Source organism: Antrostomus carolinensis, unplaced genomic scaffold (assembly GCF_000700745.2).
Source record: "Antrostomus carolinensis isolate BGI_N321 unplaced genomic scaffold, ASM70074v2 scaffold138, whole genome shotgun sequence".
In the NCBI taxonomy this organism is placed as follows: Eukaryota; Metazoa; Chordata; class Aves; order Caprimulgiformes; family Caprimulgidae; genus Antrostomus; species Antrostomus carolinensis.
Window position 1 is genome coordinate 1 of NW_010330631.1, and position 15,861 is coordinate 15,861.

General features: G+C 40.0%; 2 protein-coding genes across 2 annotated transcripts in view; one reads left to right on the forward strand and one right to left on the reverse strand.

Moving 5' to 3' along the window:
- Window positions 1-65: 65 nt before the first annotated feature.
- Window positions 66-7,260, forward strand: GABARAPL2 (GABA type A receptor associated protein like 2). Its single transcript, XM_029086195.1, has 4 exons — window positions 66-180; window positions 227-282; window positions 4,460-4,632; window positions 6,697-7,260. The coding sequence occupies exons 1-4, from the start codon at window positions 66-68 to the stop codon at window positions 6,785-6,787; spliced, it is 435 nt and encodes a 144-aa protein (XP_028942028.1). The 3' UTR covers window positions 6,788-7,260.
- A 3,881-nt stretch (window positions 7,261-11,141) lies between these two features.
- Window positions 11,142-15,861, reverse strand: part of ADAT1 (adenosine deaminase tRNA specific 1) — a 21,461-nt gene continuing 16,741 nt past the window's right edge. The window contains exon 8 of the mRNA XM_010172941.2: window positions 11,142-11,405. Within this exon, the coding sequence (XP_010171243.2) occupies window positions 11,273-11,405 (133 nt within the window). The 3' untranslated portion in view covers window positions 11,142-11,272. The remainder of the gene's footprint in view (window positions 11,406-15,861) is intronic.

A 15,861-nucleotide genomic window follows, 5' to 3' on the forward strand; every position in this document is an offset into this window, starting at 1 on the left:
CCCCGAGCCGATCGTCTTGTCTCTGGGCGGACAGCCGCCTGCGGCCCTCGCCGAAGGGTGTCGCGATGCCCGGGAACGGCCTCCCTGAACAGCTGGAGACCCTGTCGGGAGGGGCAAGACGGTTGCGGTCCCCGCACGCTCCGGTCCCTGCGGGCGCTGCCCTCTCTACCAAGAACACTGGCGATACTATTACTATGCAATGACTAACTACGAGTTTTGTTCACAGAGCACAGATGTGTCGAGTCGGCAAAAATCCGAGCCAAATACCCTGACCGTGTCCCGGTGAGTAACTGTCAGTTTCATCTGAGTACTTAGAGACAAAGGGGGATAGGCTGTTTCCATCCTGCTCTCTTCTTTGGTCAGATCCTACTAAGTAAATTCATCTTCCCTTTTGGGTCCATAGATGTTTTAAAGATGCTCCAAACACATCCCACATTTCATCCTCAGCCCCAGTGCATCTTGACCAGTAAAAAAAGCATGCCTGACTTTCTAAACACTTTCCAGGCATGTTTACACTTTATCAATGTCCTGTTTTATTCTAATGGTAAGTATATCCCAGCAAATACCGTCAGTTTCTTGAGGATTCGTTCTGTGCCTGATGCCAAGAAGGATCATAAATTCTTTAAGCCTTGACAATCTTCCATCCTGGCTCTATGAGGATGGTGATTTTCCCTCATGTATTCCATGCCTATAACCAGTCTTATCATGGTGAATCTCCTCATGCAGACCCTGTTGTTTGAAGAGCCAGTGCAAGTGGTGACCCTTCCTTTCTGCATTAATACTTACCTACCTGCTAAATAGTGAATGACCTCTCTTCTTCACTCCTCAATCCCTTTTATCATGTTTCAGTCAGTGAAATGACTGCACCTCCCATCCTTAATGTAACAGCAAGCAACACATGCCCATTGTCAATTCTCTTACTCTGCTTGTGAGTAAAACCTCCCACATCCCATCTGACCACATGCCAGTTAGTGCCACTCCTGTCTGACCTCTTGGTAAACAACTTATCCACTAGCCAGTGCAGCCCAGAGAAGAACCTCTAATCCTATTGACTTTGTCAGTGGTTGAGTTTCACCTAGTCACAGCATCTTCTCCAGTTGCGGTCTGGCAAGCTGATCCGATCCTTGCCATTCTCTGCTTGGCTAACCTCCTCATATATAGACTGGAGCATGCTAATGACCACAGATCTCCACAGATACAATTTAGTCCTTTTCAAGAATATCTTTTGTAACACTAGGGTAAAAAAAAGAGACACTGAAACTCAGCATGAGTCAGAATTACATGATGCTGTATCAGGAATGGACAGCAAGGAGTGGCTGGATACAGGAATTAAATCTCAAATTGCATTTTGGTGCTTTGTCTGGGCCAGTACATGTTTTCTGCTTGATGACTGAGAATGGGCCATATACCTTTCACAAAATAGTTGGTATAAAATACATTTTTGGCATTTAATAGTCAGAAGTGTTCTTCTGACAATGTATGTTTCCTGCTTTCTGGGTTATAGCCTGCATCCAAAGTGATGTAGGTCAAAGTGACTTCAGTTCTCGGCTGCTGTATCTGTCTACCTGGATTTAGACACATTTCAGTGGCTCAAACCTATTAAGATAATATATGAACAGCCTGCCTCTGTCCTAGGTTAGACCTTTTAGGAATAAAATGGGAGGTGAAAGAAATTCATGGTTGCTAAGCACTGCAATTTTAAATTTGTCTGGGGAATCAAGAGGTCTAAGGGTTAAAGCTAAAAATCTGTAAGTTTTACTAGAAACAGTTCACCAACAGCCTTGACTTCCAGTTATGGCAGTATCTGCATTATGAAGCTAAAATGTCTAGTGTATTATCATAATCTTAAAAAAAAATCAGTTAAAGCTTCGATATTCATTTCAGGCTGTTCTTGGTCCTCTTTACAGTTCCCTCATACTGAATTGCAAGGGGCAGCTACTATGCCTTCTTTCTGTGTCTGTAGCCAGAGCTGAAGAAATTATAAGGAAAACCCACTCCAGATCATAAGATAGCATATTTTGTAAATTTACTTGAGCATTACCTGTATGCTGTAGCAATGGGGAATGCAGAGCTAAGGAACAGAGACACTAGAACCTCTTGTAAGCCTTATTTCCCCATGTGCTGCATTTTTCCTTTAAGAATTAGACTGTGTGGAGCAATAACTGTCAGATCCTTTCCATAAGTGATACTTAATTCTCCTTTCTCCGGTACCTGTTCCTTTTTGCTTGGTTTTGTTTGTGGCCATCTTGCCCTCTTCCCTTCCTGAAGTCAAGTTCAGTGTAAAACAAATTAGAGAATAGCATCAGTGAGTTGTACCTCGACAACAATAAGACAGTGGAACAAACAATATGCCTTAGAGTGCAATTATATTCAGAATAATACATGTTAAAAAATTTTCTGGTTTCCAGTAATAAAATCAGTATGTTATTGCAGACCTGAGTCTAGAGACATCCTAAAATAGAGATTAACGTAGGCAGTGTTTTTTTCAAAGTTGCAAACAAAAACCCATTGATGCTGCAAACTTCATCTTATCTAGGCATCTCTGCTTGGGTTCCTACCTGCTTTCTGTTACCAAACACTTCTGGTGTAGGCAGAGAATAGCCAAGTTCCTCTGGTGGGCTACCAGCATAAGCATGGGTTGTGGTATTTAGATACAACATAGTTTCTTCAACTCTGCACAGAGTTACCTGAAGTATGCATGTCCCTCTACTTAGCATGACAGTTTTTGACATACTGGTACATGTTGCATAATGGTACAGTATGCTGCACAGATGACTACAAAAGACTTCAGGGAAGGGGAAAAAAGTGTTAATGAATACACTAATGCTCTAGATTGAAGTCTGAGAGCCATTTTATCATCTCTGGCTTGTACACAACAGGAGAAATGGCAGATTAGATACTAGACTAGGCTGTTGGTTCTCCCTCCCATTTAGCTAAATACTGATTTTTTTTGCTTCAGTGTTACTGAAATTTATTTCTAATATTTCTTCTTTATTTTTTTTTTATTCCTTTTGCTACACACCATATCAAGGCAGTTGTTTCTGTCATCTCTTAGGAGCAACTTGGCACATTGTTTAAAGAAGACAGTTAAGTTGGAAGGGTGGAGGTGGTATATATTAAACCTGTATTTCTTCATAGTGTGGGATTTTATTTAGTCATATGACAGTTTAAAAGATGATAGAGCATACTTGTTACAAACTAGAATGTGGTGTAACACAAGATTTCAAGCAAGGATGGTCACACTTGTATGTGCCATGAGGAGCAGCTAAGGACTCTGGGTTTGTCTAGTTTGGAGAAAAGGAGGCTGAGGGGTGACCTCATTGCTCCCTACAGCTTCCTGAGGAGAGGACATGGAGAGGGAGCTGCTGATCTCTTCTACCAGCATCCAGTGACAGGATGCATGGGAATGGTTCAAAGTGGCATCATGAGAGGTTCAGACTTCACATTAGAAAGCATGTTTACTGAAAGGGTAGTCAAACACTGGAACAGACTTCCTAGAGGTGGTTGGAACACGTCTGTCAGTGTTTAAGAGGCATTTGGACAATGCCCTTAATAACATGCTTTCATTTTTGGTCAGCCCTGAAGTGGTCAGGCAGTTGGACTAGACTGTTGTAGGTACCTTCCAACTGAACTATTCTGTTCTATTCTACTTTCTTTTTACATTGTGATAGTGACAAAACCAAAATAAGCAGCATCTGTACAAAAGGAATGCACTTCCTCACATCACCTGCCATTGCTCAGGTACCAGCGCTGCAGGCTAGTTGAATTTTTCATTCCTGTGCTACAGCTGAATGGGGCAAGGAAGGAATATGGTTAAATGGATTCCTTAGTTTGTTACTATCAACTGGAGCAAGTGAGAAGACAGAAGTCCTGGACTCCTTCTTTCAATCACCAGTTAAAGGGAAGTAGTACAGACAAGTCACTCCTAAACATGAAGTTTTCAACCTGCCTGTGCTTCCAATGTCTCAGTAATGGCAGTTCCCCTCTTGCCCCTGCCCCTCATGCTTTTGTTGCAGAATACACTATTTTTGGATAATGCATATGCAGAACTTCAGAACATTTTGAAAATTAGCCATATTTAAACACAATAGGACATTACTGTCCTGGTATGAGTAAATCACAGAATTACAAAACAGTCAAGGTGGGAAGGGACCTCCAGAGGTCATCTGGTCCAATCCCTCCCTGTTAAAAGCAGGGCCACCTGCAGCTGGTTGCCTGTCTTTTTAGCCCATGACTGTCAACCTTGGGCATAATAAGTTTTGAGCCATTGCATATATGAGTGTAGATTTCAGTTGTAAAATCAAGTTTTACAGTGCTGAGCCAGTCCTACCTCTCATTCAGTTGTGGTTTGTTCCTCCTCTCTGCTCACTGTTGTAAGCCTGTACCAGCATGCAATTTACCGAAGCTGTCTGTTCATACAAATCCTGAAAAGCCTGACCTTCACACCTGCACTTTACAGGTCATAGTGGAGAAGGTCTCAGGATCTCAGATTGTTGATATTGACAAGAGGAAGTACTTAGTTCCGTCTGACATCACTGTGGCCCAGTTCATGTGGATCATCAGGAAGAGGATTCAACTGCCATCTGAGAAAGCAATATTCCTCTTTGTAGACAAGACTGTCCCACAGTCCAGGTGAGAAGCTATCCACTTGGTATACAGAAGCATTTCAGCAAGCCTGTGTGTATCGGAGGGACAGTACTCCCCATTTCGAGGCTTATTTGGTGATTTTAAGAGGCGTTTGGTTACATCTTAATCTCACCATGACAGGCTTTTTTTTCCCCTCGAGTTTGATAAACATCTTATTTCTTGAGCTAGGCTGAAAGGAACGGTAACTGAAAAATATATTACAATTTACTTCCATGGCAAGAGAGTGAGCTGTGGAGTTATATGATATCTTTGGTTGAGTGCAAGAATATTTACATCATCAATGCCAAAAAAGTAATCACTCTCAATGTAACAAAAAAGTTGCATGTTAAAAGTTCAAAAGCAAACATTACAAATTATTCAGAAAAATCATCAACCTGTCAGCTCACAAAGAAATTACATTACAGACTAGTTGCTGTTACTTGTTTTAAAAATTACTTTTCTTCTATAAACACAAAATGCAAAAATGACCATAGAAAGGCTTTTCACATTGCTTCTATATAAGTTGCATTGTTGTCTGCTATATACGGAATAATGTATAGCAGCAGCAGCTACTACAACTGCTTTCTATACAAGATACTTTAATATCTTGAGGAAATAGTACATCATGATATTACATGGCTTAGATATGATACTACTCTTACTAATTCTTACCTGTGTAATAGTAGCTCCCTCCAAGTAACCTGTCCAGACTCAGTTAGGAATATTTTTATTTACTTGATAATACACAATAGGGAGCTGTGAGAACCATCTTCTTCTGCTTGCTTTCTTTTAAGAGTATTAGAAATGCCTATATGTCATCATCTTAACAGTGCTGTACAATTGCTAGGAACAGGAAAGAAAAAGAAAGGGCACATTGTCTCATCTCACATGTTCATTATGAGATGTCACATCTCTGTTGAAAAAATAGGGCCTTGAACCTTCAATATTAATGCAAAAATGGCAACTTTTTGACAGATAAACAAAAATATAATCTGTTAATGGCTCTCCTCCTCCTGTAGGCTGCGTTTATTATACAGACTACTAGCTCTTGACATCCTTCTCTCCTCATTCCAAAGTTTATCTACTACCCACCAATTCCCTTCCATTTCAAGTACTGCCTGAAACTCTTCCCAGCTCCTCTCTTGGTGAAAAGCCACGATTCTTTTCCCTCACTCACATTCAGTCTGCACCTTTCAGTTCACTAGCCTTTTTTCAGTCTTGGGAAGAGAAAGGTGAGTGGAAGAGGTGTCATTTGTGCAATTGACTGATGTTGATGGCCTATTTCATCTGTAGATAGATGGCTGGAGCAGTTGTACTGGCTAAGTAATTGCTTGGGTTTCTTTTTGGTTTCAAATACAGACGTTGCTCTAAAGATTGCAACTGCTTAGACTGTGAAGGGCCACGTGCCTATTCAGTTTAAGAAAATTTTAATTTTAACAAATGTTCAAAATCTTACCAACTGAAAAAGCGCTAGTTTCTGTCTAATGTGATTTAGAGTCCACACATTTTGGTACTAGCACTGTTTTAAGTCATCACTTTTTAACAATATAGAAAACAAAGATTTTACTCCCAAAACCAACCTGGACCTGAAAGAACCAGTCGAAAAAACACAAGTCTGATAGACTTGAGACCAGCTGAAAATTCACAGCTACACCAGGGGGAAGGAGAAATGAGGTTGCTCACACAGGAAGCAAGACATTGATGCAGCTGCATTCAAGGAAGGTGCTATGAGGCTATTATTGATTGTGGTATTAGTCACAGCATCAATAATGGATGATTCAGAACCTGAAATACATTAAGTGACTAATTTCCAATAAAATAAGGAAGCATTCTGACAAATGGATTTGTGAAGAAGTAACTAAAACCTAGACAGTCTGCAGAGAGCCCAGGATCATTTTGCTAACTCAGGAATCAACCGCTTTTCATATATCCTCATTTTTGTATTTTTAATTTACGCACAGACTTACAAGTTTTTGCTTTTATTAATCCTTGTTTATGTGAGGTTCTAACTGCTACCATTTGCAACTGCCATGATCCAAGCAAACCATTTCTCTTTTTTTCCCCTTCAAGCTTAACTATGGGACAACTTTATGAGAAGGAAAAGGATGAGGATGGATTCTTGTATGTTGCCTACAGTGGAGAGAACACATTTGGTTTCTGAATGGTGGGTCTTGACTACTATACCATCCTGCCGTGTATCTTGTAAATAGCTGATCATTTTCTGTTCTGACATCCACAGAAGTTCCTTCTATCTACATGCATTTGTAACTGGATTTATTTCTTAATATATTGATAGGTCTGGTTTTATTAGACTGTTAAATTATGAAAAACTTTTGTTGGTTTTGTGCATATTTTTTTTCTCATGGCTGTGAATTCCCAGAGCCTCACTCCTTTGGGGAATACATTTGATGACATTGATTAAATAATAAGGTAAAGTAGTTGGGCTACTAAAACATGAAAACAAGAATACACATTTATTCTGTTTTGAGGTGTTAGTTTAAGAAAAATAAAAACATTTAATTAGTATTGGGAACACGGGATTTGCAAGCAGGAGCAAGATGCTGATTGTGTTGAATTGAGCTAGTATGTTCCTCTTTCTCAATTAACAAACAAGTACAATAAAAAAATCCTGTCACAAACAAGCAGTGCTGTCATTTCTTTACCTTAATTTTGGCTAGAAAGTTATACATCACATTTACTAGACACTATACAGCTGCTTATATTATTTACTAGACACTGCACAGCTTCTCAACGTTTAGTATGTGAATGGTGACACAAGGAAGAAACAAGGAGGTATCTGTAAGTTCCAAAACCAATAGCTTCAGAGCTACTAGATCTCATCAGGAGAAGAGCCACGCTTGCCCACAGGCTGTCAGTGGAGGAGTAAATACCATGGGCTTTGCATAGCAGGACCAAGGTGACAAAAGCATAGCATGTAAGGAAAGGGAACCTAGGAGAAGGAATGATACAAATAGGAGACCAGAGAGCTGGAGAACTGGAAGGTATAATTTGTACATGAGTTATTGCAAAGAGAAATAATTGGTAAGGAATTTAGATTATTATTTAGCAGCTCCTAAAACAAACAAGCAAACAAAAAACCCCACAGTATTTGTGTTACAGGTAGTTATATGAAAATACATGTCCTTTCCAAGTAAAAATTCTATAGATACTGTAAGGACATTACAGAACCAAGCATGTGAAAGAACAGCTAAGTGGTGCAGTTTGACATGCCTGAGGGATGGGATGCCATTCAGAGGGACAAGCTTAAGAAGTGGGCATATGATGAACTTCATGAGGTTCAACAAGGCCAAGTACAAAGTCCTGCACCTGGGCTGGGGCAATCCCAGTAACAATACAAACAGGGGGATGAAGGGACTGAAAGCAGCACGGCGGAGAGGGACCTGGGGGTACTGGTGGATGAAAAATTAGACATTGGCTGGCAATGTGTGCTTGCAGCCCAGAAAGCCAACTGTATTCTGGGCTGCATCCAAAGAAGTGTGGCCAGGAGGTGGAAGGAGGTGATTCCCCCCTCTACTCTAATCTGGTGAGACCTCACCTGGACTACTGCATACAGCTCTGGAGCCCTCAGCACAGGAAAGGCATGGATCTGTTGGAGCAAGTCCAGAGGAGGCCACAAAAATGATAAGAGGGCTGAACACCTTTCCTGTGAAGGAAGTCAGAGAGAGTTGGGGTTCTTTAGCCCAGAGAAGAGGAGGCTCAAGGAAGACCTTATTGCAGCCTTTCAGTACTTAAAAAGGGCTTATAAGGAAGATAGGAAGACTTTTTAATGGTTTTAAACTAAAAGCATAGATTCAGACTAGGAAGAATTTTTTTTTTTTATTATGAGGGCGGTGGGACACTGGGAACAGGTTGCCCAGAGAGGTGGTAGATGCCCCATCCCTGGAAACGAATATTCAAGGTCAGGTTGGACAGGGCTTTGAGCAACCTGATCTGGTTGAAGATGTCCCTGCTGACTGCAGGGGTTTGGATTAGATGACTTTTAAAGGACCCTTCCAACCCAAACTGTTCTATGATTCTACTTAGTTGAGGCAGACAACTAGAATTAGAAATGCTGCATGCAAGATAAGAAAATTCAAGAAGCACCTTGCTTCCACCTGTAAACCACTGCTGCAACCCTCTTATAATGACATTATCAGATTCTCAGGATTATGCTTTGAGAGAAAAAAGTGCTAGGCCCCTCAACTACATTTGGCTCCCAATCTTACTCCAACACCTTTCTTTCCTCCTTACCAACAGTAGCTTCCCAGAAGTAACACGAGCTTCATTTTCATACTCATGCCTCAAGCATTTTCTCCAGGTGAGGTTTCATAACCAGCTAATAGCTTGTAACAAGTGAAAGGAAGCGTGGCTCCACCTCCTTCTGCCCTCAGCAGCACAGCTTTAGTTCTTCCTTTCCTCTAGTGCTTACTGGGCTTACTGCAAAACTGATTTAACTCCTCGTGAAAAGCTACACCTTTTTTTTAGGCTCATGGTTTGTTTTTCTACAAAGACAGTAATCTGAATAGTCTTCATTCTCATTGACTCACTCTGGGCTTAAGTGTGTTCTTAACTCCATCTAAAAGGTGAGGTTATTATCAGTGTTCAGCACTTCTAAAACTACTTTTAAGCCTGACAAGTAGCAGAAAGCATTAGTCTCCACTTCACATATATTTTACAAATGCACAAGAAAATCTTACCAGGAACAATCTCTCCTAACAGCCAGGCTCAAATTTTACGAAAGAGTTAAAAGGATTTACGTCATATAACTGCTCATCTGAAAACTGGTCTGATGCCAAGACTACAGAACATCTAGCCTTACATAACCCATTTTAATATTGCAGCTGGACAGGAAATGGGAACATTCCAGTCTGGTCAGCAGGTTCACTACAGACCTCGGTGATGAACAAGTAGAAACTAGGTATGTTAAGATATAGTTTCTGCAAGATTTCAGGGTAAGTAAAAGGTAAATTTCAGGAGCCTGGAAATTTACTGGTTACCTCTTTACGTACACTATAGGACTCTGCCCTTGGAATGCTGTTTGCTCAATTACAGTAACTGCTACCATTTCTCTTCAGCAGTTCACCCTGTAGCCCATCTGCAATGGCATCTGGACGTGTTTCCTCCTCTGATGACTAATGCAAGTCACCTTTCTCCATAATCCTAACCTAACCCTAACCCTCTACAAACACATACAATGACTCCCCTCTTACCAATACAACTGGTCTTTCTGCATATTAATGCTGGATTGGAGAGGACAGGCTTATACACACAGAATTCGAGTTCTTTGTTATTTCTTCAACAACAGAGAACTATTCTTACTTGACAAATCAACCCAAGTGTGAAGTAAAAGGATTTGCTGTAATCAGTTCTCAGACTGTAATGTGATATGTACTGTTCAGTCCTGTATGTAGCTCATTTGGTTGACTGTAAAGGCTGTTTAGAGAACTGCTGTGCCCACTTTTCAAATCCAAAACTATAGTAAGATACTAAAGAACAGAAAACTCAAATCAGTAAAGAATTCTTAAGTTCTAAATTATGATCCACTTCTTTCATCCTGCCATTGCCTTGTCCAAATATTTTATAAATTGTAGTTTATGACAGAAAAAGTACAAGAGGAGAGTGCTTCCCCCCAACTTGCAGTGCTGACTGTTTTGCCATGCAGATATTATTTGGTAATAAAGCATAAAGGCAAAGACTGACAGAAACTACTTCCAGTCCCCTCCAAAGCATCTCCACCTTTGCCAGGCTATTAAAACTTGCCAGGAAACAGTGACATAAATGGCTAAGACATCCCTGCTTTTAATTAACCATGTGTCACAGGGGAACAGGGAGATGGATGGACAGTGCTTGAAACACTGAAAAGTAGATACACATTTGCATGGAATTACACAGGATTGATAGGTTTGAACCGGGTAATTCAGTAGGCTTATTTCCTGCCCACAGAAGCAAAGCAGTCGAAGGGGTATCTGGCAAAGTCCTGAAATTAAGAGAGATGCCCAGGATATAGTATGTGGTATTATTTGACAAAGTCTCCTCCTCAGCACGCTTATTTCTGCTTTGGCTATATTTAGTAAATAGAAGTTTATATGAAGGACTCACAGAAAAAAGACCCTTTAACAGAACTAGTATTTCCAATTAGAAGCAACAGGGCTAGGGGATATGGAAAATTCTTCTAGGCACCAGACAAGGAGAGCCAAGAGTTCTAAAAAATATTACTTACTATGTTAAGGTTGCCCTAGCAACATAAAAACAACCATAACATTATGAAGAGTGGAAGAAAAAAGTAGCACTAAAATTTTTACAATGACAGCACTCCTTCAATTTCAGTTGACATTACTTCCATTGCAATGGGCTATGGCTGATAGATCATATCCTCAGATAACACAGGATAGCACATCACTGCTTCCTTTCTTTTGGACGCATATTACTTCATGTGGCTCAGAACTTTAAGTCTGCAATGATCCTTTTCTATACTTCAATAAAAAAGGGACTTCAACTCAAGCAAAATAAAGACTTCTCTAAATTGCTTTCCCTTTCACTCCCATCTCCTTACAGCACATGAACTAGAGGATATCTTTTCCTGGCCCTTGAACTGCAGAGGTATCTGCTGCATACCAGGGCTGGATTTACATAGCCATATGCATTCTCATGTGAAGTGCAGGTATTCCTTGGCATTCTTGACCCAACCCAGCAGGGCTTGGCTACGCAGCGCTTTCCAGGCTTCTTGGTAATTTAATGCAGCTTCCTTGTAGTCCCAGTAGGTTTCTAGAGTCTTCATCCTGACAGAAAATGCACAATGAAAACATTTCAACTATCCTATTGGATATAGCGTAACAAAATGAAAAAAAAAAAAAAAAAATCAATCAAACATCCGAGAACATGATGATGCCCTATCAGCTCTTTCATGCTACTAAATGAAATTCTCTTGGGCTTTTAGGGAGACTTGTAGAGGCACAGGCCCTGAAGCCAGTGTATCTAGACATTATCAGCAGTCTTACAAAAGGAAGTAAACAACTCCTATACCATGCTTCATACACACTCTCCAGCAATAGACGTGTCAGTGTTTGACTGCGCGACCACCACACTACGTGACAATAGGCTACAGAAAACTTCCATGATAGCAAAAAATGTTGAGGCAAAGCAGAAAAGGTGGCTTGAGATAGGTGCTTTGAATTGGGTGGAAGTAGCCTTGTTTTGATAGAAGAATGGATATGATTGCTGGCTGGAAGGGAAGAGGACAAGGACAAACAGGACAGTTTTTCTTTTCCAACACAAAATAACACAAAAGAGTGAGATAAAGGAGAAAATATTTTTTTTTACTTTCTCCCTAAAGCAAAAGAGACTCAGCAGTTCTGGTGCTCTGTTACCCTTCCTCACATAGCACTTGCTCCCCACAATCTTAGCACAACCATTGTTCACTCTGAGTGCATTATACCATCGTTTTTCAAAACAGGGAAATTCAGGTCTAGAGTATCTGAACACAAGAGCCTCTAAGACATTTTCATCGAGATTTTTTTCCTTTCATTGCATTCCTTTCCCAGTCTCTTTCATCTCCCTTCGCCAAACAGTCTGTCAGCCCCCTGTGGCACATAACATTCATACATTTGGCCCAACATGAAGGGAAGATCATAGGCAAGATGACCTTCGTTAAGAAAGAGGAAGAGCCAAACTACTACAGGAACCCTAATCTAAAAAGTCTGAGAACCACTGCACTAACTTCCAGAACAGGCTTTCATGCTCAAAGGCAATATTAATCACCACCACCTCCCAAAAAAAACCCCCCACAAACTCAAAAAACTGTGACAGCAGACCATCAGAAGCTGTATTTCAGGCATTCAGCATTCTGCTATAAACCAGCTCCAAATCCCAAGCCTGGGCAAGCTGTTCCTCTCCCAGGTACTCCAACATGTACCTCAGACACAGTACAAAACACCTACACCTTCTCCTCGACCTCAAAAACATTCTCTGGGGAGCAATATGCATGCTTAGACTCAAGGATAATTACCAGATCATTCTTTGGGAAGAAATTCTCTTATGCTAGTGTTCTTCTTGCACTTAAAGTATGTCTGCCATATTTAAGACTTTGACCCTGCCCTTCTTTGCTATAAATGCATCTAATGACTTATATTTGTCCTTTATCATAGAATAGCTAATACCAGATGCTGTTTACATCTTCAAAACACAGCTACTTGTACATATGAGGTCACATTTGGATGGTTAAAAATCAGAAAAGAATTACACAACACAGATTTTTGGACTGGCTCAATCTTGTCAAAGGTGAAACAGCTGTTTTCCTTGCATTTGCTGTGGATGCACATATACAGATAAAGATCCAGATATAGATAGATAGATAGATATATTCCAACTGTCACTAAGCCAAGAGAAAGACTCCAATGCCTAGCTGTTCTTCATTTTTTTTTCCTTGCTAAACAGTGCTCTGTTTCCCAAAACTGTTGGCAAATTGATGGCTCTTCAACTCATATCCAGCAGTCTGATTCAATTTAACTAGATTTTTCTAACCTAGATTATTTCAACAGATCTTTGTTTGGAAACCGTTACAGTAGACAGTAAGGGAAACACAGCTAGCACAAAAGCAGGATAGACAGTAAGGAGCAGCTCAGCATTTTCACCCCACTGTAGCAGCTACAAGAGCACATGGCTGCAGCCTCTTGGGGTCTCATTCTCCAAGCAGACAACATCGCTACAGGATGCAACAGAAAGCTGCATTTTAAACAGCTTCCTCAAAGAGTTGCTAAAATCAGATTTATTTAAAATTCATGTTCAACTTCTGCATTAAGCTTCCAAGAAATGTTCAACATATATACAGCAAAAATGCTTTCAAATTAAAAGTATATCTACTTAAAAACCTCACATGATTTGACTGTATCTCAGCTTTGGTTGGGCCATTAAGGCTCTGAGCATTAGTAATGAAGAACCTGTGACCTTTTTTTTTGGCCGAAGTGAACACTAGTTTTCTGCCCCAGGCAAAGTTCTGTACAATCATACGATCTCCAGCCTATCCAGGTCTGCCTGACTACATTCCTTTTATGTTTCCCTTTCCTATTTCAACCCTGCCCCTACATTACTGTGTAAAAAAGAAAGCGATTCCGATGGCTGCGTGCCAGAGATGTGAGAGATGATCCACAGATTTCATTTTGAAAGGTATCACACTCTTGAAAGAGCCTTACACAAATCACCATTATGGCTGAAAACATTCACATGCTCAGCCACATGCAAAGCTGAGCAGAAATGGGCTCACAAGCAAGGCAGCCTGCAAAGAAAAGTAATACACTGCTGCAATATTTTATTCTCAGCAACAAACTCTATCTTTAACCCCATATTCAATTACAAAACATTTACATTCAACCCATAATGCACTTTTGAGATTACAGACATACTGCACATGAAAAATCTTGACATAAGCACGAGGCATCAACCGAAACATTACTCTTGTACAAAAATTAATGAATTGTGTCTAAGAGGGTAAAAGTTCACAGTTCTTCAATATATAAAAATCTGTTGTGAGTCTATAATGATAGGGGATTGGGAAACCATACTTGGCCTGATTCTATTAGTATCTTCTTCAATGCTTCAGATAAAATGCAGCCATTGCAGGAAAACTTTGTAATTGACACCATTAAAAAGATACAGAATAAAGTAACAGTGAGCTAACTCAATGAGAGAGTCCCACTCAAATACAACAAGTTTTAACAGTAATGTAAGGTTCTGCAGCATTTGAAAGATTGTTACTGTATTGCTGTATCTAGCGTGGGAGACCAGATTTTCAAAACATTATTGAAGAATTGGAAAATGAGATTTTTTGGCTTTTTCCAAAGTCATCCAAGATGTGGAAAAAATTAATCACACAGAGAAAAAGATGTAGAAGCTCATTAGAGTAATTAATAAAAAAAAAAAAACAATCTTGAGATAATTATAATATGTATTTTCATGAGGTAGAAAATACCACTTAATAGAAGGCTCTTCAATCTGGCAAAGACCTAACAAGCATCTGTGACATGCAGTATAGAAAATATTTTCTTAGTAGATCAGCAGACCTAACTGTCCTGCAGGCCTCCATGCAGTGCTAGGCCCATCACAGGAATTGTTTAATGTACAAACTTTAAAAAGAAAATTGAAAAGGGACTATAAAATTGCAACAAAATTCTTGCCAAATGTGGTTGGGTTTTTTTGTTTGTTTTTTCCTCAACTGGAGAACAGCAGTAACAGTGAAACTGTACCCTTCCCATGACAGTTAGTTTAATTGGGCTGGCACTTCCTTACAATCATTCTCAGTCACTCCAGTAGGAAATATTTAGCGGTCACCTGGCAGAATCCTTTTGTTTTCTACAAATGAACACTAGCAAAAAAAGTCTTAAACATGAAGCCCAAGTGAAGGTTCTATACTTAAAGCCATCTGAAAGTCCGTGCAACCCCCTGTACAACAGTCCAACCCTCCAATTAGGTGTCACTGGAACTGGAATAGTCCATACTGCAGACTGAATGGGAAGGAGGAAGAAAGCACAGTCTTAATTGTGATGACTCCTGATTACAGTTTAAGAGAAAATGGGACCAGTCATCCATTTAATAAGCCAGCAAGAACAAGAAACTCAGGGCAGGCTTATGTTACAAAGTCTCCCTTAGATTCAAACAAATAGTTGCACAGCCAGTCAGTCATACCTTGCACAAACAGCAATCCCTGACAACTCTGTGTGGTGGATGCCACTGTATGACAAAAATAAGGCTTTTACTTCCTCAGGTGATGAACAAGGCATAGTTTTTTTCTACCAGCAGGGAAAAAAACCAACAATGCTAAAAACTTCCTTTGACATATTACCATCAAGCTGCAAACAACAATAATACTGCAGAAGTTTTTACATAAAAATTCAGATTAGCAATGGCACAACACTGCCCAACCGTGTGTCATCATTCCTCTGACAGTGAGCATGGAAAACATGAAAAGAAAAAAAATTTAAGATGGATTTATGTACCAGTAATTTCAAAACATTAACACAAAGCAACATGTGAGAGGGAGTCAACAGAAGAGAATGAAGCACGGCAGGGGGAGGTCAGAGGTTATGAAGAAACAACATTTAGTCTAGCTAGAGTCATGAGCGAGAATTTAAGTATGGCACAGAAGAAAGATCATAGAAATTATCAGAAAGGAAGAAAGAAAGTGGGACAGCACAGTACAGTACTATCTGGTTCTTGGTGAAGAAGTAGCTAATGCCTGCTGAA